Source organism: Ovis aries, chromosome 21 (assembly GCF_016772045.2).
Source record: "Ovis aries strain OAR_USU_Benz2616 breed Rambouillet chromosome 21, ARS-UI_Ramb_v3.0, whole genome shotgun sequence".
In the NCBI taxonomy this organism is placed as follows: Eukaryota; Metazoa; Chordata; class Mammalia; order Artiodactyla; family Bovidae; genus Ovis; species Ovis aries.
The window spans coordinates 45,919,046-45,946,302 of NC_056074.1; the positions used below are offsets into that span (position 1 = coordinate 45,919,046).

General features: G+C 55.2%; 1 protein-coding gene and 1 long non-coding RNA gene across 13 annotated transcripts; one reads left to right on the plus strand and one right to left on the minus strand.

Annotated features, from left to right (window-relative positions):
- Positions 1-1,274: 1,274 nt before the first annotated feature.
- MRPL23 (mitochondrial ribosomal protein L23) lies at positions 1,275-7,802 on the minus strand. 3 transcript variants are annotated; one of them, XM_042237758.1, is made up of 6 exons: positions 7,767-7,802; positions 6,837-7,058; positions 5,999-6,121; positions 5,096-5,178; positions 4,453-4,526; positions 1,275-1,488 (listed from the first exon to the last, which is right to left on the minus strand). In XM_042237758.1, the coding sequence occupies exons 2-6, from the start codon at positions 6,899-6,901 to the stop codon at positions 1,324-1,326; spliced, it is 510 nt and encodes a 169-aa protein (XP_042093692.1). In that variant the 5' UTR covers positions 6,902-7,058; positions 7,767-7,802; the 3' UTR covers positions 1,275-1,323. The 3 variants fall into 3 exon arrangements, with proteins under 3 accessions (XP_042093692.1, XP_027815302.1, XP_060260144.1); XM_027959501.2 differs by lacking the exon at positions 6,837-7,058; XM_060404161.1 differs by lacking the exons at positions 6,837-7,058; positions 7,767-7,802 and having other exon boundaries at positions 5,870-6,084.
- Positions 6,400-27,143, plus strand: LOC105605956 (uncharacterized). Of its 10 annotated transcripts, none has more exons than XR_009597877.1 (8): positions 7,872-9,272; positions 9,968-10,034; positions 11,591-12,422; positions 12,576-12,642; positions 14,622-20,660; positions 20,878-21,154; positions 23,422-23,585; positions 23,703-27,143. It is a non-coding gene; the product is annotated as an uncharacterized LOC105605956 (long non-coding RNA). The 10 variants fall into 10 exon arrangements; XR_009597879.1 differs by having other exon boundaries at positions 14,622-20,475; XR_009597876.1 differs by having other exon boundaries at positions 11,591-11,733; positions 11,820-12,422; positions 14,622-21,154.
- Positions 27,144-27,257: the final 114 nt, after the last annotated feature.

Genomic DNA, 27,257 nt, shown 5'->3' on the forward strand with positions numbered 1-27,257 from the left:
TGCCTGCCTCCCTCCCGCCTGCCTCTGTCCCCGCCAGCCCGTGGCCACGCCATCCCACCCACCGGCCCTGGGGGTGCCGAGGAGACTGGGGGTGGGGGGCGGCCCCCTCCTCCATGGCCGTGACCCGCCAATGCAGGGCCCTGGGGGACGTGGGGGCCCCCGCGAGCGCGGCGGCCGGGTGGGGGGGGCTCTGGGGGCCCGCATCCGGGGGCGGCCGGCTCTGGACGTGCAGCGGATGAAGGATGGGCTCCCTCCCCTGGCCTTGAGTCGGGGTCCTCGGGGCCGCGGGGCCCCATGAATTATTTCTCTCAGGAAAATACCATTGCCTCCGCGCTCGTCCTCCCTCCCGACCTTCCCCATCACTTTAAATCAACGCTGAAGGCTGCAGTTTGCCCGGACCTTCACCCTCAGGCGAGGGGAGCTTCAAAGGCCCACGTGACGCCTCTGGGGTCCCTCGGGGAGGGGGAGGCCGACGGGCTGGCTCCCCACTGTCTCCCCCACGGAGGAAACGGCCCAACTCCAGGACGGGCTTTGGGGACCCAGGAGGCCACACAGGGAGTGGTCCCCGAGCCCTTGTGGCTTGTGCCCAGCCCCTCACCCGAGAATACCACCTGATTCCCAGAGCACCCACGACGCCTTCCCACTCGTCTCCCAGACCCCCAGGCCCGTGGACACTCAGAGCCGGGCCCAGCTGACCACCCCCGGGTGCTCAAGGAGGCTTCCAGCGGGAGCCTGGTTCCAGGAGACACCAGGCCATGGGCAGCTCCTGGGCACCAGGCTCCCGGAGTCCCACACCACCTCCGCCCCCTGCCCCGCGGTCCCCAGACCCCCTCCTTTCCCGCCCGCCCCCGGGTGCTGGCCGCTTCCCATCCGGGAGCCCTTGGCCACAGCCGCCTTCCCAGCGGGGTCAGCTTCCTGCCGGGGACCTGCCTCACTCTGGACTCAGCTCTGCTTCCTCCGGACCCCCCACCCTCCACGCCAAGCCCCCTGACTGCGCCCCACGGGACCCCCAGCCAGGCGGGCTCCCTCCCGTCGCCCAGACCCCTGCCCTCAACTCTCACTTTCTAATCCCCCCACAAACGGCATGAACACAGGCTTTTAAATGGAGTGGCTCAGGATGACTTCAAGGCCCGGGGCAGGCGGCCTCCCTGCTGCTGGGGGTTGGGGGGGGGGGCGCGGTTCAGGGCTGGCCTGGCTCGTCTTGGGCCCACAGGCTGGCACACTCGGCGGACCCCTGCGCGGGGCGGGGACAGAGCACAGAGCACGCAGGCCCGGACCGTCGCCACGAGCAGCACTTTATTCGAACGTGATGGTTGGCTCCAGTCACAGGCCGAACCAGCCGGGGACGCCCCCGCGCCGCGGGTCGGGGCTCTGGCGCCGCCGCTGCTCCTCCAGCACCTGGTCCTGGAGGTCCTCATCCACAGAGCTGCCTCCGGGCCGCTTTCCCTTGGGAAACAGATCTGGGAACGTGAAGGTCTGCCCGTGTGCCTGGGGAGAAAACAGACAGGCTGAGCCCGGGGCCCCCGCGGGGAGGTCCCGTCCGCGGGGAGACTGAACTGCCCGCCCCACACCTGCAGGACAGACGCACAGCCAGAGGACAGGTACGCGGGCTGCGGAGACCACTGCCGTGACAGGGCCCTTCTCACTGAGGCCAGCTCTGGGAGGAGTGTCTGCACTGGGCGAGCCCAGCGAAGCCCCTACTCCCGGCAGGAGCTGCCAGGCCAGACTGCAGGCAGAAGGGCACGGGAAATGGGCCCAACTCGTGCCTGCTGCCTCCCCGGAACACTTCCCATCTGAAGCACCTACAGGCCTTCACCCCCATTAAAGGCCCCTCCGCTCAGCTTGGCAAACAAAAGGCATATCACATACAACGAAATGTACATGTGAGCAGTCTATAAATCAAGACCGGCTTTGCAAATTAACTGGTTTCACGTCTTTCACTGAAAGTTCAGAATGCAGGAGGGCCAGCTAAGTCCCAGCCTGGACCCCCAACACACGGCCGGGGTACACCAGCCCAGCCCGTCAGGGAGCCAGGGAGAGGAGGGGACCCTAATGGTGGGAGGTGAGGGGCCACCTCCGCACACAGCACATGGCAAAGCTGCTCCAAAGACTGGAGGGGACCCCGGTGATGTTCCCAGGGCCACGCCGCCCACCTCTGGACGGGCAGAGAGGGATGGGGGCCGGCACCCGGATCTGGAAAATTTTAATAAGGAAAATCAGTGAAGTGAGCTTGGTTTTTGGAGACCCTTGTTTCGTGAGGAAGTTTGGACTCGGGCAGGCGGCCAAGCGTGATCTGCAGCAGCCCACAGCGCCGGGCCTGAGAGTGGGGTGTTCACAAAGCCTGCTCACGCGGCGAGCGCAGGCCCCGAGCCATGAAAGGCCGCGCCTGTACGCGCGGTAGCCCGCCTGCAGGAGGGTCGCTCACACACTTCAAGACTCTCTTTCTTCTTCTTTAAAATACCAAAGGGCAATAGTTTACAGGCAGGGCTGCTTGCCCAGAATGGGGGATTTATGTTTAATATACCGAGGTGATTCTGCTAGTTTTCTGAGGTGGGGAACCCAAAGTGACATTTTTAACTATAAATACAAAGACGGCAATCCGCAACAGCCTGGGAGGGACGGAGGGCGCCGTGGAGAGAGTCCCCCACCGTCTCTCCCCGCGACGGGGCTCCCTGCCTAGAGAAGGCCACCCTGTGCTCTCAGAAATAGCACTCTCCACCCTCGGGAAGCTGATGAGCAGAGAAGTACAGGAGGGGGTGGGGGCTGAGTCCAGATTTCTTTACGAAACAGGGGTCCCCAAGAACACGCAGCCTCTGTCCCTGGCAGGCTGCAGCTGGGGGCCGAGGCTCCTCGCTGCGGGGTGACCCAGGCTCGCCAGCTCCCCAACTCTCCACCAGAAAGACGTTTATTGGGTTGTGGGGGGAACTCTGGGACCCTCACTCTGAAACCAGCTTTCTCAAAGCAGCCAACCCCACACGAATCTGGGGACTTCACTTGTCCTTCTGGCCGACGCTCGGTGTGCTCCACCGTCAGCTCTGATGAGGGGCTGGGAGGGAGGCCTCCAAGGACCCGTGGGGGACAGAGAAGGGAGCCCTTCAGGGGGTGAGGGCCCAACCTCCCGGCCTGTTTCCAGGCAGAGATCTGCTGGAGTCAGCAGGGAGGGAGTCCGTTACGAATTTAATTTTGGAGCAGAGGGAAGCGTGCCCGGTGGGGACGCGCTGGGATTTCACAGGGAAGAAAGGCGGCCGGGTGGCAGCTGCAGGTACGCAGCTTCCAGAGCGAGGTGGGGCCGGGAAACGCCGGGGCTCGGATGACTCAAAAGCCACTTGTAACTATAGCCCCCGCTCAAGGGCCTCGTGGCGAATGCCGACATATGGGGTGTCAACCGGCTGCCGTGACAAAGACAGATGGCCCGGCTGAGCGCAGAGGACACAGGCGTCTTTATAAGGCCAACGGCTGCTCTCCCGGCCTGGATTGGCTGATTTTATGCACAGCAAATATTAGGCCAAATAATTATGGGGGCCCCCATTTAGAACAACTGTGACTGCTTTTCAGAAAAGCTGCCATGCTAACTGGGTCTTTCACCAAAGTGCCTCCGAAGGCCCGAAACAGGGCCCTGGGTGGAGGTGTTTCCATAATAACGCCACTGCCACCTAGCGGCCGGCCCGCGGGCACCCGCCCGCCAGGCTGTTTACAGGGAAACCGAAGGAGCTGGCAGACCCCCGCCCCCACCCCACCCCCGCCAGGGTTTCAAACCCTCCGTGCGCGGGTCCAAGGTCACCTGCCCCATCAGAGGGGCCCCACCTGGAGCCCATGTGCCTCGGAGCCGGCAGCCAGGCTGCAGACCCTGACTCCAGGGGCTCTCTGTCTGGGCAGCTCAGGCCGGCAGGAAGGGCGGAGAGGGGTTTTGGAAACGCGGGTCTCGGTCTCACCAGCTGCAGACCCTGACTCCAGGGGCTCTCTGTCCGGGCAGCTCAGGCCGGCAGGAAGGGCAGACAGGGGTTTTGGAAATGTGGGTCTCAGTCAGCAAAGGCTCAGCGGGGTGCTGGACCCCGTTCCCATAGCCCCTGCCAGGCAGGAGGCCGTGTGAAGGGAACCTGGCCGGGGTCGAGGGGGGAGCAGGAGCCCACAGTCCAGTCCAGGGGAGAGGGGGCCAGTCAGGACCCAGGACTCCCCCGGTGGTCTGCCCCGGCGACGGAGGCCCCTGCAGTCCCCAGGCACCAACTGCTCCCCGGCCTGGATGCTGGTTACTGTCTGAACCGACGCCCAGGCCAGGGAGCCTGCTTCTGCCCTCAGCAGGCCCTCAAAAAGTTCCCCAGAGCCTGCCCGGCCCCTTCCACCCCAGCTGAACTGCACCCCAGCTCCTCCAGGGGCTCCGTGCGGGTCAGAACCAAGGGCTGGCCTGGGCCCCGGGTTCCGCCCACCCCGGGGCAGGCAGGGCCGAGCGCTCACCAGCTGCACGTAAGCCACCTTATAGTCTGGCTGCTTTATCCTGACGTTCCTGTGATCCCTCCTCCTGTTGGAACCTGTCGGAAGCGGGAGAGACAGAAGCCTTCACTCCCAGCATGCAGCTCTCAGCCCCACTAACCCAGGAACCCGCTTTCTAGAAAGAGGGACACACGTGGGGACCCACGTCTAAGGGCGGCAGGCGCACGCCCGGCGGGCACCAGCCTCTGCTCAGTGCAAACCCAAATGGGCCTAAGACAACCAGAGAGCCGGCTTTCCCTTGGTGTCCTGGAGGCTCTTGCAGCCTGACCTCCCTTTGACAGAGGGTCGTCATATTTACAACTAGGCAAGCAGGGGCTGGGGAGCAGGAGTCAACAGGAAAGAATGAGAAAAGCCCAGCAGAGTAACATGAGCACTTTGCTGACCGACGCCAGCGTGGGGGCGTCAGGCGGGGGCCCTGCTCTGAGGAGTCGGCGGGAACCAGGCCTCCAAGTCCCAGCCCTGGGAAGGAGGGCCCCTCTCCCCCGAGGCGGGCCTGTTTCCTCACATGCAAAGGACCACGTGCTAGAGGGGCTGACAGGGGCCAGGCCAGCGAGGCTGGCAGCCTGGCCTGCTGAGCTCGGGGAGGAAGCCCGGCCCCACGACCCACCATGCTGCACCCTCGTCCGCACGGCGGCCACCGGCACGTCGTAGATGCGCTCGAGGTAGTTCCTGAGGTCCACTCTGCTCATCCTGGGGCAGGAGGGGAAAAGGGGGGGCTCTGAACAGGGTGGAGAAGAAAGGAGCCTGCCGGGCGGCACGAGCTGCTGAGTGCAGACACTGGGTGGGAGCCGCCTGGGAGGCCGGGGCCAGGCCCCGCTGATGCTGCAGTGGCATCTGGGCACAGCGACATGGGGGCGACGGGGACCAGCCCCCAGGGCTCCGTCCTGTTGCCCTGCCTGGGGGCCGAGCTGGCGAGCGGAGGGGAGGGGTTGTCTGCGAGTGCCCTCTGGCTGCTGGGAGCCACCCGCTCCACAGCTGCCACCCTGTCCACAGCGAGCCCCCCCACCCCCCCGGCAGGCGTCTCCCAGAAAGGATGGCCAGGGCGGTGGTGATGCTGTCTCCTCTGTCCCTGACAGGGCCCAGCCTCTCCTGCCCTGGTCTCTGAAGCAGACGGCATGACCCTCAGTTCCCATGGAGGCTCGAGCTGAGGCCAGAGCCCCGAGGCCTCAGTATGGGGTGCGGAGAATCTGTGTCTCCTCAGCAACGGGGGCCTCTGTGAAGGACCCACCCAAGGGCGGAGGCTTTGGGAGCCAGGGTCAGAGCCCAGCCTCCTGGGAAGGGTAGCCAGGCCGAAGCAAGGAAAGGAGCTGGGTCTCTCAGGCTGGACTTCCCCAGGGTGGCGAGGAGCCCAAGGCGCCCTCAGCCGAGGCTCTGCACACACCAGGCCTTGGTGCAGGGCTGCCAGTAGTTTCTTTGTGGTGGGAAGAACCTCGCTGTGAGTGGGGTCCAGTGGCACCTCCAGGGCCGTGGGCCTCTCGGCCTGAATCCCTCTGGGGCGGGGGAGGCTTACTCCATCGGGATCCGGAACTGCACAGTATCCTCGGGCTGGGCCGTGCCGGGCCGCACCAGCCGGATGAAGAAGTTGGTGCGGAAGACCCGGAGCTGGGGGTTGCCCAGCTGGTACAGAGGGTACCTGCAAGGGCGGGGGGGTGGGGAGAGGGGTCATGTCAAACGCCCAGAACACGAGGCTCCCGGGACGCCCCGACAGGGTCCACAGGTCATCACGCCCACGGGGCTGAGGGGCCAAGGGGGCAGTCACCCTCAGGTCAGCCCTTCCCTCACGCGGTATGGGGCAGCCAGTCCCGTCCCCAGGGCAGCGTGGCCTGCTGACCCTCAAGGTCGGCCTTTGGAAAGAACCAGTGAATGATTCACGAGCGGACGACGTGCCCACCCTGCCCTGTCAACAGGCTCAGAGTCATGTGTTTGTTCAAAGTGCCGGCTGCACAGGCACACAGCCCCTTCGTGGCTGTCCCCCCGGAACGGGCCTCCAGCTCCCTTCCGCTTAGGTGAGGTGGGATCAGTCAGAACCAGCTTAATCTGCACTGGCTCAGTGCCGCTGAGAGGACAAGGACGGGGCCACCTCCACTCCCGCCCCCCCCCCCCCGCCCCCCCCCGTGCTGGAAGCACCAGCTCATCCTTGGCAAGAGTGAAGATCAAACGATAAAGGGTGAGCAAACAGGAAAAACAAGATAAGGGGCTCAGGAAGGCAGCGAGCAGGTCACCAGTTACACGCTCACTGCCCACCTCCCTCACCCCTCAAACCCCCAAAGGGGGGCAAAGACATCCAGAATGTATGGGCAGCCACCACCTGCGGCTCCAACCCACCCACTCCAGCTGGACCTACGCACCCTTGGGTCTGGTGGGCGAGGAGGGCCACACTGCCAACCGGACCCAACCAGGCCTCGGGGCTCATGGTCCAAGGAGGTGGGGGTCCAAGGTTGGCAGGGCCTGTGAGGCGTCAGGGGTCCACTGGGAGCCCAGGGGAGGTGTTTCGGTGAGGGTGGGGACAGGGGCTGACGATGCCCCTGGGTCCTGGTGAGCAATTTGCAGCAGGGCACACGACCTCTGATCTGGGGGAGCAGCAAGCAGGAGGGAAGGGAAGCTTGGTGAAGCCAAGTCCCACGATGCCTCTGGGCCTTACAACTCTGGGGAGTAGGACCCGGCCAGAGGCCGAGGTCCTGGGTGGGGCATCCTGAGGGTGGCAGGGCCTGAGGGCCCTGACACAGGCTGGGACGCCCGCGGGCAGGCCAGTGATGAGCTGAGTGCCAGCTGACGTCGACTGGGGTCTCCTGGTGACCCCGTCGCACGTGGCAGCTGCCGGGACACCAGCAGCAGCACCTCCCGACAGCAGAGCGTCGGGCGCAGGGCGGGCGGGCCGGCGTGCCCGCCCACGGCCGAGCCTCGCCCTGTCCTCGTGGGGGCCGGGCCGGCGAGTGGCCACCGGGCTCGCCTCTTCCCCCTGGTGACCGGCCGCGGGCACTGCAGGGGCCACGGTCCGGGCCCCCGGGGAGCTGCCGGGGCGGGGGGCGCGCGCAGCCCGCGGGGCCCGAGGCCGGCGCGGCACCGGCCTCCCGCCCAGCTTCGCCGAAGGCCAGGCTCGACCTCGGGGGAGGCCCGGGCCCCGCGGGCCCCGCAACGCCCCCCGCCCCGCCCCCACGGGAGCCCAGACGCCGCGCGTCCCGCCGGGGCCCCGAGTCCCGACCCCGCGGCCCGGCGCCGCGCGCCCAGCCTGGGGGCGGCCACGCCCCCGACCCCGCGCGCCGGGACCCCCCACTCACAGCACGTTCCGCGCCATCGCCCGCTTCCGGGGCCGCGGCCGGAAGGAGGGGCGGGCCCTACCTGGGCCCGCCCCCCGGCGCAGCGCCCCCTGGCGCCCGGGAGGGCGCGCGCCGCCCGCACACCTGGGCCCCACCTGGGCCCCAAACCCTGCACACTCAGCGCCCTACCTGTGCCCGGCAGCACACCCTAGTGCCACCAGCCCCACACGCCCTCCCTCCGCTCCGGAGCCCAGCGCACCAGTGGACCACCACGGACACCCCTGCGGGTGCCCTGTGACTCCAGCCTAGTGCCCAGGGACGCTGCGGGCCACCCCCCACCCAGAGCCTGCCACCCTTCCAGCTGGTGGCCCAGGTGGGAGACTGGGGAAGCGGGGAAGGTGTGAATTCGTGGGAGGCCCCAGTCAGTAAAGGATCTGCCTGCCGACACAGGAGACCTTGGTTCAATCCCTCAGCTGGGAAGATCCCTTGGAGAAGACAATGGCAACCACTCCAGTGTTCTTGCCGGGAGAATCCCATGGACAGATTAGCCTGGTGGGCTACAGTCCATGGGGCGGTAATAGCTGGACACAACTGAGCGGCTAAACCACCATCTCTCTCCACCTGGCCCCGGGAGCTACTTCCCTCTACCGCCCTACCCCAGTCCTTCTGGCCAACTCCTCATGCCCTGAGACGCCCCCCAGGGACCCCACAGCCATGCCTGCCCCCCTAGCCTCCCTGAGGCCATTGGCTTCTCCAGGTCGCAGCTGGCCCGCCCTGCTTTCAGTCTTGGCACAGCCCTCACTGGGGTCCCGTCACAGAGCGGGATCAGAGACCCTCCGTTGCTCCCCCCACCCCCAATTACACACAACAGTAGACCCGGGGGGAGCAGGGCCCCAGGCTGGGGGTGGGACGGCAAGGAGGCAAGAGCAGGGGAGCCTGGGAGGGCGCAGGGGCTGCTCCTGGGGGCCCCAGGGCGGGAAGGGGCTGGAGGGCCCCCCTCACCGTCATGCTTGGTGGGGGAGGCCCTAAGTGGGCTTGTCTAGGATGAAGAAACCGACGGTGGGGCGCGGCTGCTGGGGGGGTCAGCTGTGAGTGGGGGGTGGTGTGCCTGCTGGGGAGGGCAGGGGAAGGCTAGGCAATGTCTGGCTGCAGCCAGGGCCCAGCAAGGCTGACGGTGACCGTGGCAGGGCCCTGGAGGTGAGGAGAGGGCAGGAGCTGGAGGACGGGGGTCCCCCAACCTGGAGGCTGGGGAACTTTCTGTTTCATTTGTAAAGCTTTGACTCAGCAGCCACATGCCAACCCAGAGGTCTCCAAGTTGCTCCTAACGTGGCTGCAACACACGGATGGGAGACGGCGTGGGTCGGCGTCCTGCTGGTCCTTGGTAGGCGATGCTCTGATCAGTGAGGCTGAGAGCACGGAGGTCCTCAATGGGGTCTCAACGGTGCGGACCCCACAACACTAGACCCCTTCTCTGATTGCCTGCCAGCTGGATCCTTCCCCTTCCGGCCTAGGATCTGTGAGTGTGAGGTGAGTGGGTCTCGACCCCCACAGCCCGGGAAGCCCGCGGGTGGCCTCCCACCCCACTTCCCCCACACTCCCCCCGGCCTGGGTCATCACCTCCCCGCCTTCCCAAGCAGCACACAGCTTCGGGGGCTGAGTCTGCCAAACAGAGGAGAGGGTGCCAATTAAATTCAAAGCTCAGATAAACAACTGTCTTTATTGTTTTTTAATAGACTCTTTAAAGAATGATTTTAAGTTTATAGGGAAATTGCTGAGAAAGTACAGAGGATTCCCATACACTCAGCTTCTCCTGCCCCTCAGCCTCCCATAGCATCAACACTTACACTAGCGTGACACACACGTGGCAGCCGATGGAGCAACGCTGATGCATTGTTGCTAGCTGAAGGCCATAGTGGGCTTGGAGATCCGCTCTTGGTGGGCATTCTACAGGTTTCGCCAGATGCTCAGTGACCTGTGCCCAAGTGACAGCACCTACGGGGAGAGTTGTTGCCCAGAAAACCCGCGGAGCGGCTCCTGTCCGCCCCGCTCCTGACCCCCACAGCCGTGGGCCATCCTGCTGTCTCCGCAACCGTGGGTCTGCTTTGCCAGACTGTCCCCTAGTTAGGGCCACACGCTTGGTAGCCTTGGCAGACTGGCTTCTCTCTCTCGGCATCTACATCTCCTCTGCGTCTCTTCACGGCTTCTTCGTGCCTTTCCTTTAGAACTGAATGATACTACGTCAGACGACCGAGGATGCGATGGCTGGATGGCATCGCCGACTCGATGGACGTGAGTCTGAGTAAACTCCGTGAGTTGGTGATGGACAGGGAGGCCTGGCGTGCTGCAGTCCATGGGGTCGCAAAGAGTCAGACACGACTGGGCGGCTGAACAGAACTGACCTGTAAGGCCATCATCGGAGGTACTGCGGGAAGGTGCCCACGCCCCCACTGAGGGGCACCCTGATGGCTTCCCATGTTGGCCGTGATGAATAAGCTGCCGACTCATCCAGGAGCAGGTTTTTGCAGGGACTGAAGTTTTCAGCTCTTTGGGGTTAGGAACCAAGGGTCGTGGTGGCTGAACCGCGTGGTGTGTGTGCTGCGTCGTCAGAGGCCGCCTCGCGCTCCCACCAGCCACGAGGCGGCCTCTGCTGGTGCCAGCGTTTCGGTTTGGGCCTTACAGACGTGTAGGGACAAAGTTCTTTTATTTTAGGCAAACATTTTCATGTGTTAGATCTGACGTCCTGACATGGGTTCCCCCCCAACTCCGAGCTTGGTGCCAGGGAGACCCAGCAGTGGCCCTGGGGAGGAGGCACCCCCCATGGGCAGGTGAGGATGGGGGTGGGCAGGAGCCCCCCCGGGGGGTAGCCTCCCTGCTGTGTTTTGCAAGCCAGACTGGGGAGTGGGGGCTTCTTCCTGAGAGTAGTGGGCGTCCCCCGAGGGCTCCAAGTTGGGAGTTGTGGGGAGGGAGGTAAGACAAGCCTGGAAGTGCCTTGGGGCTGCTGCTGAGGCCCACAGTGCCTGAACAGATGAAAGAGTGAGGCACACTGGACCGGCCGGGGAAGGTGCGGGCAGCAGGGGCGGAGGTGGGAGGGGCTGTGGCTTTACAGGAGGCCTTCAGAGAGCCTCTGGAGGAGCCGGCATTCCCAGGGCACGCAGAGGCCGCGTGCGAAGGCCCCCAGCCACGTGACAGAGGCAGAGGGCGGGGTGGGGGGGCGAGCCCCGGGCCCGCAGGTCTCCCCAGGTTCACAGGCCCAGAAGCTGAGCAGGTCTCCCCCTCCTGGGGTCGGGGGGGCTTCATCACAGAATACAACTGAGGAAGTCATTGGCCACTGACCGTGTGCTCACCCTCCGGCCTGTCTCCCCTCCTCAAGGCGGTGGGGGTCCTGGAGTCCCTCCCGACTCAGGGCAGGCTCTCCTGCCGTCAGCCCCCTTCCTTGGGTCTTTTCCCAGAGCTTCCCCGTGAACATCACTCCAGCAGCACAGAAGAGGGACTCGCTGTGAACATAAATGGCAAGGCCCCCACGTCCGCTTCACGGCTCTCGGGGGTTTCAGGACTGGGGAGAAAGGCAGCAGGCGCTCTCACCGGTGACGCTGTCTGGACCCCACTGCTGGGGCGCCAGGGGAGGGAGGCGTGGGCCGGGGCTGGGGGCAGCGCCAGACGTGTGGGTCTCAGGAACCTCAGCATCACCGCCTGCGCTTGTAACCTGGGAGACTCCGAATGTTCCAGAAAGTTCCGAGGGCCGTTCTGAAGAGGGAGGGGGAGGCCAGTACCCTCTGACAGAGGGTACGTGCAGTCGAGCACACGTCTCGTGGGAGATGTTTGTAATGGTTCTTGTGCCTTTCTAGGCGTGAGGAGACGCAGGAAGCCGGTTTACGGCGTGTTCTCCTGGAGCGCGGTCTGCGGGCCAGTCCTGCCAGTTTTCCCAGCGCGCCTCATCCTGCCCTTTGTCCTCAGCTCCTGCAGGGCGTGTTGCTGGCCAGCGCCGGTGGTGGGTGATGACTTCATTCCTGTAGAACTGGATGGTGGGCAACATTCCTTATTTTACGGTCCCTTCCCCTTCCGTCTTCGCTTCAGTCCAGACTCCAAGGGCGCCGCGTGACCAGCCTGTGCCGTGGCGAGGATTTCCGTGACGGGTGGCTCGGGCTACGTGACTGGACCAGACCCTGGCAACAGTCGCCCCAGGCCTCGGGACCCCCAGTCTGACTCCTCTGCCACGGCCTGCTTCTTCCTGCCCCTGGAATTTTACACGGTTACAGCGATTGATCTGACGGAACTGTCTGCTGGTCAACCCTTTCAAGTCGTCTGTAATCATCATTTGTTTTATCCGAGGCTCAGTCGCATTGTTTCTGATCAAAGAAACAATCGTCTTGTAAAATAGGCGGAATATGCGTAATATAACGAGGGGCGTTAATGAGGTCATGAGCATGGCTTTAAGCTCAGAATGTCTATTGGTGTGGCCCCGTATCTCCCCCGATCATCTGGCCAGTCTGCTTTGTACCAGTGCTATCTTTAAGGGAAACGATGTGCTGCTCATAAAGTCCACCAAAGATGTCTGCACGTCCAAGGCCAGCGGTGGGTCATCGTGACCCCTTACAGGACCGAGAAAGGAATGTTATCTTCTAAAGAGTTACATGGTTGACGTCAAGACAAGAAAAATAGATTTTTATGGTTGAGCAGGTATTCCTTTCCTTGGGGAGGTCTGGTTAATGCATAATGCAGGCGCAGAATGCCCGCCAGAGGGGAGCGGGGAGGCCAAAGGGCAGGGGGAGAAAGAATGTCGTGTTAAAATTTTCCTTGCCTTGCCTGAAAACTTGAATTTTTTTTCCTCAGGTGTCTGCCATCCATGTTTAGAGGCACTGCTGTGGCCTGGCTGGAGGAGGTCCACTGAGCCCCGCAGGTCTGTCCCCAGGAGTTCCTGGCACTGTTGTGGGACCATGTGGCTGGCTTCCTGGAGGGTAGAGGGGTTGCCTCTTGCTGGGGTCTGCACACAAGCACCGGGGTCCTCAGCAGGGAGGGCGCAGGGGTGGGGGCCGTGGGGACACTCGACGCCCCAGTTGTCTGTGCTCACACTTGGTTTGCACACCTTTCTGGCGTGTTGCTGGGTCACCCGTGTTTCTGACCCTGTCACCGGCCTGTCTTTTGCTCACGGTCCCCTCTGAGGCTCTGTGATGGGCTCGTCTCTGGAGGTCCTGACCCCCAGCACCTCAGGACGCAGCTGTGCTTGGAGCGGGGCCTTTGCAGAAGGAGTCAGGTGACCAGGCAGTCACTAGGGTGGGCCTGCTCCAGGGGAACCCGGGTCCTTGTGAGAAGAGGTCAGGACACAGACAGACACAGTGGGACAGCCCCGTGAAGACTCGGGGGAGCGCGGCAGTCTGCAGGCAGAGCAGGGAGTCCTCGGGGACCCAGCCCTGCCCACACCTGGGTCTCGGGTTTCAGCCTCCAGGAGAACGGCGATGGATGTCCGCTGGTTAAGCTGCCCAGGCTGTGGGCCTGGTCATGGCCACCTAGCAAACTAATTAGGGTGTTAATGTTTTCCGTATGGATTTCCAAGTGCATTTAAGGTATTAATTGTATTACCCCCTCTGGGCTTCCTGGTGGCTCAGTGGTAAAGAACCTGCCTGCCAGTGCAGAGACACAGGTCTAACCCCTGGATTGGAAAGATCCCCTGGAGAAGGAAATGGCAACCCACCCGTGTATTCTTGCCTGAGAAATCCCGCAGATAGAGGCACCTGGCGGGCTACAGCCCACGGGGTCGCAAAGGGTCAGACACGACTTAGTGACCGAGCAACGACAACACCCCCCCATCTGTCGTATTTTACCCCAGACGTTTTCCCACTTTTGTCATTTGCCATTTAGTTTTTCAAAGACAGCTCTGTTGAGGTGTAGTTGGCATATTAACACAGCGCACTGCCCATTCTAAAACCCACCCCGAGACAGGTTCTGACCTGTGCAGACCCCGTGAGACCATCACCCCCGTCAGGATGGCAGGCACGTCCATCGCCTCTAAGAGTGTCCTCTGGCCCCTGCCACCTCTCCCCCCAACCCCTCCATGCCGTACCCCACCCCTAGTTCTCAAATAACCAGTGGCTGTGTCCGTATCCATCTTCTAGGGTTTTCTATAAATGGAAGTACGTAGCATGTACTCTTTCTTGCCTGACCTCTGTCTCTCAACATGACTATTTTGAGGTTCATCCGTGCCTTTTCATGCATCAGTGGGACATTCCTTCTGATTGCCATCGTATGGACACAAAAAGAATTTTGTTTATCCGTTCATCTGCTGATGGACATTTGGCTTGTTTCCAGTTTTTGTCAATTAAAAATAAAGCTGCTATTTACATTCATGTGAAAGTCTTTGTAAGGACAAACATTTCCTTTTCTCGTGGGGAAATGCCTACAAGTAGGATTACAAGATCACATGTACACTTAACTTTTACAGAAAAAGAGGCGCTGCCAAACCGTATCGGTTTATGCTTCCAACAGAGACGTGGGCCCCTCCTTGCTGGCCATTTGGAGGGTCAGTCTTTTTGATTTTAGCTTCTCTCCTAGAGTGGTGTCCTGTGACTCCATTTTGAATTTTCCCAGTAACTGATGGTGTCGGGCACCTTTCCATATCCTGATCTGCCGTCCAATTATCGTGTTTGGTGAAGCGTCACTTCTAAGACTGCGTTTTCCCCATTTTCAAGTTGGTTTGTTGTTCTCTTTTGAGAGTTCTTCATATATTCTGGACCAGCCCTTCATGAAATGTGTGCCGTGCAAAGGATTTTCCCCCTGTCGGCGGCTTATCTTTTCATTGTCTGTACAATGCCTTTTGAAGGGCAAAGTTTAAAATGTCTTGATGTCTTTCAACTTACCCATTCTTTTTTTTTTTTTTTGTAGGGATCATGCTTTCCATACCGCGTGTAGGAGACCTTTGCATTGTCTGAGCTCACAGAGGTTCTCCCCTGAGGTTTTATGGCTCTAGTTTCACATTCAGGTCTGTGATTTGTCCACTTTGAGCTAATTTTCGGATGTAGTGTGAGGTATAAATCCAAGTCCTCCTCCTCCTCCTCCTCCTTTTTCTCCTTCATTTGCTTGTGGATATCCGGTTTGTTGGAAAGGCTGTTACTTCTGCACTGAATTGCCTCTGCACCTGTGGATAATCAAGTTGTCCCTGAATAAAGGAGTTTCTCCTTCCTGCTCTTCAAGCTACGTCGCTTTTTCTCCTTGCTTGATTGCACCAGCAAGAACCTCGAGTAGAGCAGACAGCCCTGTCTTGCTCCTGGCTTAAGTGAGAAAACATGCAGTCTTAGATGCCCTTGTTGGGCAAAGGAAGTTTTCCTCTGTTCCTAAGTTTGCTGAGAGCTTTATTATTTTTTTTTAAAGAAATCAGGATTGAGTGTTGAATTTTGTCAAATGCTTTTTCCGCACCTACTGAGATGGTTAGATGGTTTTTGTTTTCCAGTTTGTTAAAATGGTGAATTACTGACTGATTTTTACATGTTGTCCCAACCCTGCGTTGCTGGGATAAAACACGCTTGGTCTTGACGTATGATCAATATTATACATATTGAGCTCTATTTGTTCATTTTGCTTAGGGCTTTTGTGTCTATGTTTATGAGGAATGGTGGTCTGTGATTTTCTCTTCTTGTACCTTCTTTGGTTTTGGTTACCAAGGTAACACTGGCCTCATAGATGAGTCAACATTTTGTTGTAGAATTTGTACTTTGCTGTTGTTCAGTAGCTCAGTCGTGCCCGACTCTTTGTGCCCCCATGGACTGCAGCACGCCAGGCTTCCCTTCCACGCCCAAACCCATGTCCATCGAGTCGGTGATGCCATCCGACCATCTCATCCTCTGTCGTCCCCTTCTCCTCCTGCCCTCAATCTTCCCCAGCATCAGGGTCTTTTCCAAGGAGTCAGCTCTTCACATCAGGTGGCCAAAGTACTGGAGCTTCAGCTTCAGCACCAGTCCTTCCAGTGAATATTCAGAGTTGATTTCCTTTAGGATGGATGTAGTTGCTATTATTTTTTCTTTAGCCATTTGGTATAACCCACCAGCGAAACCATCTGAGTCTGGAGTTTTCTTTGCGGGAAGGTTTTAAGTTACACTTTCAATCCTTTAATAGACACAGTTGTTCAGATTATCTTTGTCTGATTGGTCTTTGCTATTTTGTTTTGAAAGACACTTTCATCTCACTTGTGAAGTTCATTGTCATAAAGTTGTGCATAATATTCCTTGGTTCTTCTTTTAATAGCTGTACAATCTCTGTTGGACTCGCCGATAACTCAGTTGGTAAAGAACCCACCTGCAATGCAGGAGACCCCGGTTCGACTCCTGGGGCGGGAAGATCCGATGGAGAAGGGACAGGCCACCCTCTCCAGTCTTCTTGGGCTTCCCTGCTGGCTCAGCTGGGAAAGAGTCTGCCTGCAATTTGGGAGACCTGGGTTCAGTCCCTGGGTTGGGAAGATCTCCTGGAGAATGGAAGGGCCTCCCCCTCCAGTACTCTGGTCTGGAGAATTCCATGGACTGTATAGTCCATGGGGTCGCAGAGAGTCAGACACAGCTGAGCGGCGTTCACACTCGGTGTTGATGCCACCTCCTCATTCCTGATACCCGGCACTCCATCTTTCACTTTTTTTCATTTCCTGATCTGGTTTATCAGTTTTTATTGGTCTTCTCAAAAAACAAAGTTTGGGGTTGGTTTTCCTGCTTTTTCTATTGTTCTTCTGTTTTCTATTTCATCAGCTTCTTCCTGGTCTGTATCATTTCCTTTCTCATGCTTACTTTGGGCTGATTTGCATTTTTTTTCCTATTTTTCTTAAGGTAGAAGCTGGGGTCACTGATTTGAGCGTTGAGATTTCACCCCGACTCCTGCTCTAGCCGTTTTGCATACGTTCCCATGTGCTCTGTTTTCATTTTTATTCTGTTGAGAATCCTTCCTAATTTCCTTTTTGATTTTTCCTTGACTCAAGGACTATTTAGAAGTGTGTTATTTAAATTCCAAATGTTTGAGAATTTCCCAAAGACTTTTTCCTGTTATTGATTTAAAATTTAATTCCATTATGGTCAAAGAATATAATTTATGTAACTTGAGTCCTCCTCAACTTATTAAGCCCTGTTTAATGGCCCGGAACATGATCTATACTGGTAAGTGTTCCGTGCGCACTTGGAAAGAATGTGTGTTTGAATGCATGCTCTATAAATGTCAATCAAGTCAAGTACTGCCCTAGCCTCCTAACTTCTTGCTGATTTTTCTGCACTAAACAATTAATCATTAATTTCCAATTAATTATTGATAGAGGGGCACTGAAATCTCGGAGTGTAACTCTGCATATTTATCCCGCCGGTTATAGCCTGTTTAGCTTTATGTTTATTTCAAAGGTCTGTAATTCCTTGTAACCTTTGTGTGTCTTTATGGTAAAACCATGCTTTATATTTAAACCGTGCTTCTTGTAGGCAGTACATAGGAGGATTCTTCCTTTTTTAACCCCAGTGTGACCGTCTCTGCCTCTTAACTGGGGCGTTCAGACCAGTTACACGTAGTGTGCGTGACCGTGGAGGGAAACACGTGCGTCGTTTCTCACCCGGGTCCTGTCTCTTTCTTCGCCTCTCGCCTCTCCCGCATCAGCCAGGAGTTTTCTGTGCCCCGTCTCCTCCCCTTCGCTGCCCTTTCTATCTCTTGTTGCTGTTTGGCGGGTGCTTTAAGGGCTCTGCAGTGTTGGCTCCCCGCAGTTGCTCTTGACTGATCGGCTTTCCTCCTTATGGCTCTCTGTTTTCCTGCTTCTTTGCCTGTTTGCTAATTTTTGATCAGATGCCAGACATTGTGTGTCTCCCCCCTCGTTCGTGCAGGACCTCTTTCTACTCCTACGAATGTTCTGGAGCTTTGCTCTGGGGAGCGGTTAAATCACCTGGCCGTGATCTGATCCTCTCTGGTCTGGATCTTTTCGGGGTTTGTAAGGTGGGCCTGGGGAAGTGCCCCATTCGGGGTTAACTGCTCCCCGTGTGATGCAGGAATTTTCCAAGTGCCCAAGGCCCCGTGAAGTGTCCATTTTCCTAGTCTGGTTGGTGGGAACGGACCCTGTTCCCAGCCCTGCCTGAGCAGTGGACGTTGGCCCCTCCACCCCTCCTGGTGTTTCTCTTCCAAGCCTTGAATAATTTCCTCCCAGGCACGTGTTGCTCTTTACCCGACTGGATATGTGAGTGGGCCCCTCTGCAGGTCTCCAGGGCTCCCTATGCACATGCTTCTCTCCAACACTCCATGCCATGAACTTTCGTTGCCTGGGTCCCCCTGGACCCTCAGCTCTTTCTCATCAGTTCAAGGATCCCACTGGGCTCCCCCGTTTCCCCTTCCTCTCTCAAGGAAGCAAGTTGAGCAATTCTAAGCCTGAGGCTTTTGTTTCTCATCTCCTAGGGACCGATGCTCATAACTGCCTGATGTTTACTGTCCTGAAAAATGAGTTGTTTCCTGCACATATATGAGTTCTTGCTGTCCCTTTGTTTGGAGGGTTGCTCCAGGCAGGAGGATAAATGTGGTCCCTGTGTCTCCATCTTGCCCAGAAGCAAATGTCTGCCTTTTAATTTGGATGAGCATTTTTCGATAGACAGAAACAAACCTTTTAAGTAATGAACTTTACTAAGTCTCTTCTACGATACTTTCATTGTTTGTGAGCTTAGAAAACTATTGCCAGGATGCAAGCAGATAAATACCTACCTACATTTCTCTATAGTTGTATTTTAAACTTTTTAATTTTCTTCCACATACTGACCTTCTGTAACCCTCCTGGCTTGTATTTTTGATATTTGGTATATTTGGTCCTGGAGTTTAAAAAAAAAAAAAATCTCATTACCCTTTCTCACTTCCTGAATACATTTCTGATTTTTCTCAACCTCCTGATTAAATATCCTGCAAGCTCTGATAGAGGTGCTGCCAGATTCTTAGGGTTTCGTGGTTATCAGGATGATAGATGTTGTAAATTGAAGTAACTTGTGTGACCTACGGGAGACGAGGGGCTCCACGCCACTGCCTGTGCCTGGCGCCACTTCTTGTCGTCGTGTGACCTTGGCACTCAGCTCAGCCCACTCTGAGCTCCAGTGTGCTCTTCTGGAAAATGCAAGTGATGGGAGTGTTTGCCTCCCGGGGCTCCTGTGAGGATTTCCAGAGACAAAGGCGAGGCGGCCCTGCCCGGCTGCTGGTCTGCAGGGAGCCCTCCACACACACCGGATAGACTGCCCTCGCTCCTGAAATCTGCTCTTAATTTTCAAAATTTTCTTGGCTCTTCCTGCCTATTTTCCCTTGTATGTGAATTTTAGGTTTGTCTTGCCAACTCCCTCCCCACCCCTGGCTCACCCCTCACCCCCAAATAAATCCTATCAGAATTTTGGTTGGAAATCTGGCGAACCTATACATGAATTTGGGAAGATGTGATGTTTGCAGACGCCCTGCCCAAGCATGTGGTGTGTTTTCTCTCTCTTTCTTTTTCAGACTCCATGTTTTTATTTCTCATTACAGCCTGTTGTTTTCTTCCTACAGATTCTGAACATTTGAAGGTTTTTGCGAAGTATTTTTTATGTTCTTCGCACCCCCTCTCCTTCTTGTTTGAGAAGAACATTTTTTAAAATTCTGCTTCATCTTCTAACTGGTGGCTGCTAGAAAATCATAAAAATATTGGTGCAGAATGTGTCTTTTGCGTCTGGCGCCTTTCCTGAACTCTCTCATCCGTTCTGAGTGCTCTTCCGCTGGCCCTCTCGGGGCTCCTAGGAATGCGGTATTTTGGTCTCCTCCTTTCCAGAAGTTGCACATCTTATTTCCGTTTAACATCTTTTGCATTGTCTTCAGTTTATAGAGCGGGGCTGAGCAGTAATGGTAAAAGCAGGCATCCTTGTTCGGTTCCTGTCTTGGACTCCACCATCCAGGGTAGATAAAGGAAGTGCTTATTTATAATTTTCTATAGTTTATTGAGCGTGGTGTTTTGTTCTCAGAAATAAGGATTGACTTTCAGCAAAGATCCTTCCCCCGATGTTTAACGATCCTGAACTATTTAAGACCTGCCAGAAACATAAATAAAAGGAGGAAGAGCCCGCATCTGCCGCCCACCACTTGGCTTAAGAAAGACGAAGGACGTGAGGAAGGGTCCCGGGGCTCTGAGTGACCCCTCACCAGAGAAGCCCTCCCCCGCAGAGGGGACCGTTCGTCTGAGAGGTGCATTCCTCACAGGCAGGCCTATGGAACTTATTTCCATGCATTGAACCACATCTGGGGAGTCCCATTGCCCTGTGTTTTTCCTTTGGCGCCTTTCTCAGCGCTCCCAGCGCTGTTTGGGAACCTTTGCCAGGACACGCATACAGCTCTGGGTCGTTGTTTTAACCGTGTCAACTCCACTCACAGATACCCCCCAGCGTGCCTCCTCTTGGTGGAGGATTGGAGCTGCTCTCATTTTCCGTAATTACCAACAAGAGTGTGCACTCAGCAGAAACCACTGGGCCTTTGCAAGCTGCCCAGGGGCGGACAAATGAGTCTCCCAGGTCTCATCCTCCAACGCCTCCTCCCAGGATGAGCGAGCACGCTTCAGCGAACACCTCTCTCCCCAGGCCTTGAAAGGGAGGTACAGACAGGAGGCTTGTGAGACCAGGGCCCCCCTCCTGGATCACGCCCCCGGATCACACCACCGACACGGGGCCTCCAGCGTTCCGGACGCGATCAAGGCCACGCACCCCGCTTGCCCGGCCCTTTCATCTCTCTTGGTCTGGCGGAGGTCATCACTTTTTTGTTGTTGCTCTTCTCAGTCACTTTATTAACTTTCCAGACGCCAGTGCCGTAACACTCCTGCTTGTTTACAGTTGGACATGACAGTGCCAGACAGCCATTCTCTCCTTAAGTAGCCACGATGGAGCCGCTGTCTTCACATGATACTTCATTACTTCTCCACCCACGCTCATGGTAAACCCAAGTGTGGAGAGATTAGAAACAACAGATTGTATACGGCGTTGTGTGGATCCTCTATTTTCTGTAGCATCCAGCATGCATTACTTATTTTCATGGGAGTGCAGTTGATTTATAAAATGGAGTCCGTTACTGCTGTACAGCAGAGAGATTCGGTCACACACACACACATTGTTCTTCTTTCTAATGTGCTCTCCCATCACGTTTATCACAGGGTATGGAACACAGTCCCCTGTGCTACACGGTAGGGCCGGTGACGGCTGTGAAGAGTCTGGGCCAGTTTTCTTGAAGAGGATCTCACAATCAAATTGGTTGGACGGTTTCTTCACGGTCAGACCCAGGCTGAACTTTGGGGCCAGAATACGGCTTCAGTGGCGCTGGGGCCTCTGGGCTCTTCACGGCCAGGTGCCCGAGGCCCGAGGCGCTCACTCTTGACGCTGCCGAGACCGCTCACCAGCTTCAGATGAGGCTCACCAGGTTTCTGTTTCCAGGTACCATTTTAACTTGCAAAATAATGGGAGAAATGTTCACTTCTAGGGTGCAAGGTGCTCATTCTGATTTAGCTTGAATTTTATGCTGAGGAAAGCAGCCTGTCGGTGGCCTATCAGACGTCCACTCGACGTCTGTTTTGATCTGTCAAGGACAGGGTGTCCTGACCAGAAGGAAAAGATGTCTGTGTTAAAATAAAGATGAAGCACCTCCCTTCCCGGACACCGGTGCCGTTCCTCCCTCAACAGGACGCCCTTCCCGGGTGCGGAGGCCGCGCGGGCTCACTGGGTGTGCACTTCGTCCCCAAGGTCGTGTCCAGCTCTTGGCGGCCCCGTGGACTGCGGCCCACCAGGCTCCTCTGTCCCTAGCATTCTCCAGGCAAGAACACTGGAGTGGGTAGCCGTGCCCTTCTCCAGGGGGTCTTCCTGACTCACGGATCCAACCTGCGTCTCCCTCATTGCAGGCAGATGCCTTACCATCTGAGCCCCCAGGGAGGCCCATTTTGTAGTAAAATGGAACTTTAAACAGAAGTGGGGAATTGTGCCTTTAGAGCCTACCAGCTCCCGTCAGATGGGCAGCGCCCGCAGGGGCCCTGGCTGGCTTCTACACCTGGAATCAATCCCGTCCTTGCAAGGCCTTGTCCGGCCCGAAAATGGCCTGGATGGGGACTCTTTGGACATTTCAAAATGGATTTTTTTTTTTTTTTTTGCACTTATAGTCAAAGAAGGCTAGCTCTGTAAAACATCCCTTTCTCAAGATTCTGACCCTGAGAGAACAGAAGTGCTCCCGGGAGGAAGCTTGGTGTTAGAGCTCTTATCACGCCCTTGAAATGCAAGCACAACCCCCCTTGCTTGTGACTATAGCCTTGGCTCAGCTGCTGCTGCTAAGTCACTTCAGTCGTGTCCAACTCTGTACTAGAAGAACCTAAAACTGAAAAAAAATAAGGGGAAACTTTTAAAATTGAATCAGGAAAACTATGAGATCTTTGTGTCTATCTGGATATATGTACATCTTTGTATACTTATAAATAGGGTTCTTTGTTACTTGTGGTTAATATCACTGAAATTAATTTGTGAAAGAGCTCTGTTTAGTTGACTGGCAGTATAGACTCCACTGGTGGTTCAGACAGTGAAGAATCTGCCTGCAATGCAGGCGACCTGGGCTTGATCCCCAGGTTGGGAAGATCCCCTGGAGAAGGGAAAGGCTACCCGCTCCAGTGTTCTTGCCTGGAGAACCCCAAGAACTGAGGAGCCTGGCGGGCTACAGTCCTTGGGGTCACAAAGAGCGCCTGAACTGAACACGCACAAGTGCTTATACTTTGCATATAACGTGTAAATATTTCTAAATATAACAAAAAACTAAGGTTTTAGAAGGAATCATGTGATATAGGATTGATCTTCGATAAATTAAGATAAATGTAAGTTGTGGGTTTGATTACCACAGGCATGTCCTTAGGACCATCGACATTAAGTGTAATTAAGAGACAGACTGCTGGCTGCCGAGGGGGAGGGAGGTGGAGGAGGGGTGGAGGGGGAGTTTGGGGTTAGCAGATGAAGGCTGTTATACGGAGAAGGGATAAACAGCAAGGCCCTGCTGTCTAGCACAGGGGGCTATATTCAATATCCTGTGATAAACCGTTATGGAAAAGCATAGTAAAGCAGAATTTCTATGTGTGTGAATAACTGAGTCACTCTGCTGTGCAGCAGAGATCGGTGTAACGTTGTAAATCAGCCACACTTATTTCAGAAGACCAAGGGACTTCCCTGGCGGTCCAGTGCTTAGGGCTCTGCGCCTCCATTGGAGGCGGTGTGGGTTTGATCCCTGCTCAGGGAAGTAAGATCCCACGTGCTGTGGGGTGCAACCAAAAATTTAGAAATTAAAAAAATCGAGAAAAAAGGATCATTGTGTTTTGTGGTATGTCTACTTAAAAACAGTCTCTCCAGATTTTGGTAATTTGAAACTTTAGTTTTGCTAAATTAAATTAAATGACGGGAATTCATTACATAGCCAGATCACTTCCAATGGAGATAAAATACTAAAACAAACTTGCTAAGCAAGTCCAAGTTTACCTACTGTATCTTCTTAACAGAGAAACTAAAGCTGTTTGGGTTTCCTGGACACATGTCTTATACCACATTGAGAAAATAAATCGTGCGGAGGGGGAATAGACGTTTCTAGAGGTTACAGAATAGGTTTACAAGTTTGCCCACCAAGAGATGCTGAGATGACAAACAGTTCACAGTTGCTTGTTTCTTGGTTTTTGCTAAAGATTCAGGTTTTTTAAGGGCTACAAATTATAGTATATATGCAGTTAAAGCTACTGCGACCTGGATGCCCATCGGCGGCTGAATGGACGAAGCAGCTGTGCTGCGTGTACACGATGGGACACTACTCGGCTGTACAGAGGGACACACTGGAGTCGGTTCTAATGAGGTGGGTGAACCGAGAGCCTATTTTACAGAGTGAAGTAAGCCAGGAGAAAAGCAACTATCGTATATTAACGCGTGTACGCGGAGTCCAGAAAGACGGTGCTGATGAACCCCTTCTCAGGCAGCAGCGGAGATGCAGACGTAGAGGGCAGACTTGTGGGCCCAGAGGACGCGAGGGCGGGACGCACGGACGGAGCAGCCTGGAGACGTGAACACCACCGTGGAGGCGGGAATCCGCTGTGGACGCAGGAGCTCAGGCCCGGTGCTCCGGGACAACCTGGAGGGGTGGGATGGGGGAGGGGGAGGGAGGGGACGCACGTGTACCCGTGGCCGGTTCATTTCGATGTGTGGCGGAGACCAGCACAGCGCTGTAAAGCAATCACCCCCCAGTTAAAAATAAATAAAAATTTAAAAAGCTACTTTAAAAAGGGAAACATTTCAGCACACAGGGAGGAAACTGGGAAGGAAAATAATAAGATGCATGTTTTCAGTAAAATAAGGTATGAAAAATGGAAATAAATTGAGGGCAAAGAGTGTGATGTTGTCCTGAAGAATTTTAAAGAGAGATTTTTGTGTGGCAGGAAGCAGTACAATATTGTAAAGCAAATATCCTTTAATTAAAGACAAATAAATTTAAAAAATAAAGCTATTAAACTAATTAGGCTTATTTAGGATGTTAAATTACATGGGAAATATTATCAAACAAAAAACAACATTAAGCCTTCTTTATGTTATGTCTATATAAATATATTATACATTATGTGTTCCAGAAATTACATGAAATTCCTGGAAGCCTTGTGTGTCCTGACATAAAATGTTATCTGACATAAAAACAGGCTCCCACTGCAGGGGCTGAACCCAACAATTAGGGTAAAAGAACAGGGTCTGTAAAGTTTATGGCACACGCAGACAAAGTCCGCTCTGCATCCACAAAACTCATCCTCACCGTCAGACGGTTCCCATCCTGATGACCTTGTAAAACGGCAATAGCCTGCTCCTAAATCAGAGAGATGAAGATGGGTAAACAACGGCTGTAAATTAGCTGAGCAGCCGGGGCTGTGGGAAACCCAAGACTGCCGCCTGCTTCCTCCCGTCTCCCTGACAAACCCTATTTTGTATTTGATGGAGTAAAGCCTTCCCTTGATGCAAGGCTTATGGCCTCACGATGACAAAGAAACGGTTTAAGAATGTGTGCCCCACTTGGCCTTTCCCTTCCACAATCTCCAGTAATCACGGCACCCACTTTACTGGGCAAATCATACGAGTCTTAAAAACAACAAAAAAAACCTCACAAACTTCTTGAACTTATCTGTGTTCCTATCACCCTCAGTCATCAGGCAAGGTCAACAAAGCTAACGGAGGACCTGGACTCAAACTGGACAAAAACTAATTACATGGCACTGAGTGACCTGATAAGTCTGATTGCAATTTTTATGACTTTTTGTTTGACGTGTTCCTGGCTTTTAATCTTTGTTTTCCAGATGTAAAAGAGCCTCTCCCCTTAAGCTTATTGTGACTGGAAGCAATTTTGTAAATTACCACCTTTGTAAACAGAACTGAAGCATTTATCTCTTCTCTCCACCTGATCCCTTCAGCATCAGGAAACTCTCGAGTGTCCAGCAGCCTTTCCAGGTGAATAAGGACGGCCACTTCCTGGCAGGCACAGCAACCTCAAAACACTCTGGACCTTGAGAAGACAGGAATCCACCCAGACCTCTAGGTGCTTCTGGCAGTCTGATAGCCTAGCTTTGCTGGCCACGGGAGGCCTTTGAAAAGTCCAATTTGAGGTTCTTTGTGAGTTAGTTTCAACACAGCCAAATTTGAAAGTGCCCATAACCCCAAAGAGGGCTTCCCTGGTGGCTCAGCTGCTAAAGAATCCTCCTGCAATTTGAGAGAGCTGGGGTTCGATCCCTGGGTTGGGAAGATCCCCTGGAGAAGGGCACAGCTCCCCACTCCAGTATCCTGGCCTGGAGAATTCTATGGACTGTATAGTCCATGGGGTCGCAGAGTCGGACGTGACTGAGCGCCTTTCACTTTAACCCCTAAGAAGACGCACTGTCGACAAACAGCACATGAAAAGGTGCTCACGTCACCAGTCACCAGAGAAGCGTAAGTCAGACCCGTGGTGAGACGTCGCCTCACTCCCGGGTGGCCATCGTCAGAAAGACCCCCAGCGACAATGGTTGGCAAGGACGTGGCCAAAAAAGAGAGGCCTGGCTGGTGGAAGTGTCAGTTGGTACAGTCACTATGGAGAACAGTATGGAGGCACCTAAAAACTGAAAATAGAACTTCCATGTGATTTGGCAGTTCCGCTTCTGGGTATATGTCCAAAGAATGTGAAGGCGCGAAATTGAAGAGACACGCACACCCCAGCATTCTAACAGCCTTGTTTACGATATGAGAGCTGCCCAAGTGCTCACCAACGGGTGAGTGTCTGAAGAAGGTGAGGTGTGCATATGTAGTCTCTCTATATAATATACACAATGGAATGTTTTCCTGTTGTTGTTCAGTTGCTAAGTCGTGTCCAGCTCTTTTGTGACCCCATAAACTGTAGCCTGCCAGGCTTCTCGTTCCAAGGGGTTTCCCAAGCAAGAACCCTGCAGCGGGCTACCATTTCCTTCTCCAGCGGGCTCTTCCTGACCCAAGGATTGAACCCACCTCTCCTACATCAGCAGGTGGATTATTTGCCACTGAGCCACCAGGGCAGCCCCCGTGGAATGTTACTCAGCCATAAAAATGAACTCCTGCCATTTTTCAGCAATGTGGAGTAACCGAGAGAATATCACGGTTAATGAAATAAGTCAGACAAAGACAAATGGTCTATGCTATCATTTTTATGTGGGACCTAAAAATAAAGCAAATGACTGTACATCACAAAACAGAAACAGGTTCACAGATAGAAAGAACAGATTAGTGGTTTTCAGTGGGAAGAAGGAAGGGGAAGGAGCGAGATGGAAGCGTGGGGTTCAGAGGCACAGACTGCTGAGTCTGCAGTGAATCGTCGGGGTTCCCTGGTAGTCCAGGAGCGGAGGCTCCATGCTGCTTATGCAGGGCACCCAGGCCTGGCCCTGGTCAGGGAGCTGAGAACCCACTCGCTGTACAGTGCAGTGGAAAAAAAAAAGTGCAAAGCAGATAACCACCAAGGTTATACTGCACAGCGCAGGGAAATACAGCCGCTGTTCCGTGGCCACTGCGAATGGGGCATAATCTATGAAGATGATGAATCACTGTTACACACCCAAAACTAATGTAAAATTGAAAATCAACTGTACCTCAACGAAAAAGAAAGAGCCTGTGTGCCCAGTGAACCTTAGGTAAATAATCAGGCCAAGTTTCTTGAAACCGGAATTATTTTTGCAAACAGCCTTAATCTGCCAATGCTTGATGGAAATAACGGTGATTTTAGAGAGACAAAGTGTGTTTCATGGTATAGCTTTGTGGATATTAGGTTCTGGTGCTGTTGCCTTTGAGGTTTGGTATTTTCTGCTGAAAACTCACTTCCTAAATGACCCCTTGTTACGGTGTCACATTATTGTAGAGTTTGAGTAAATTATTAAAAGGATGTTCTAAGCTGCTTTCTGAGGCTAATCGCAGCCAATTAACGTTGGATGAAGGTCAGACACCGCATGCCCTGCACCCAGGAGGTCGTGAAGGACTTTCTTTCCAATCTGGATGG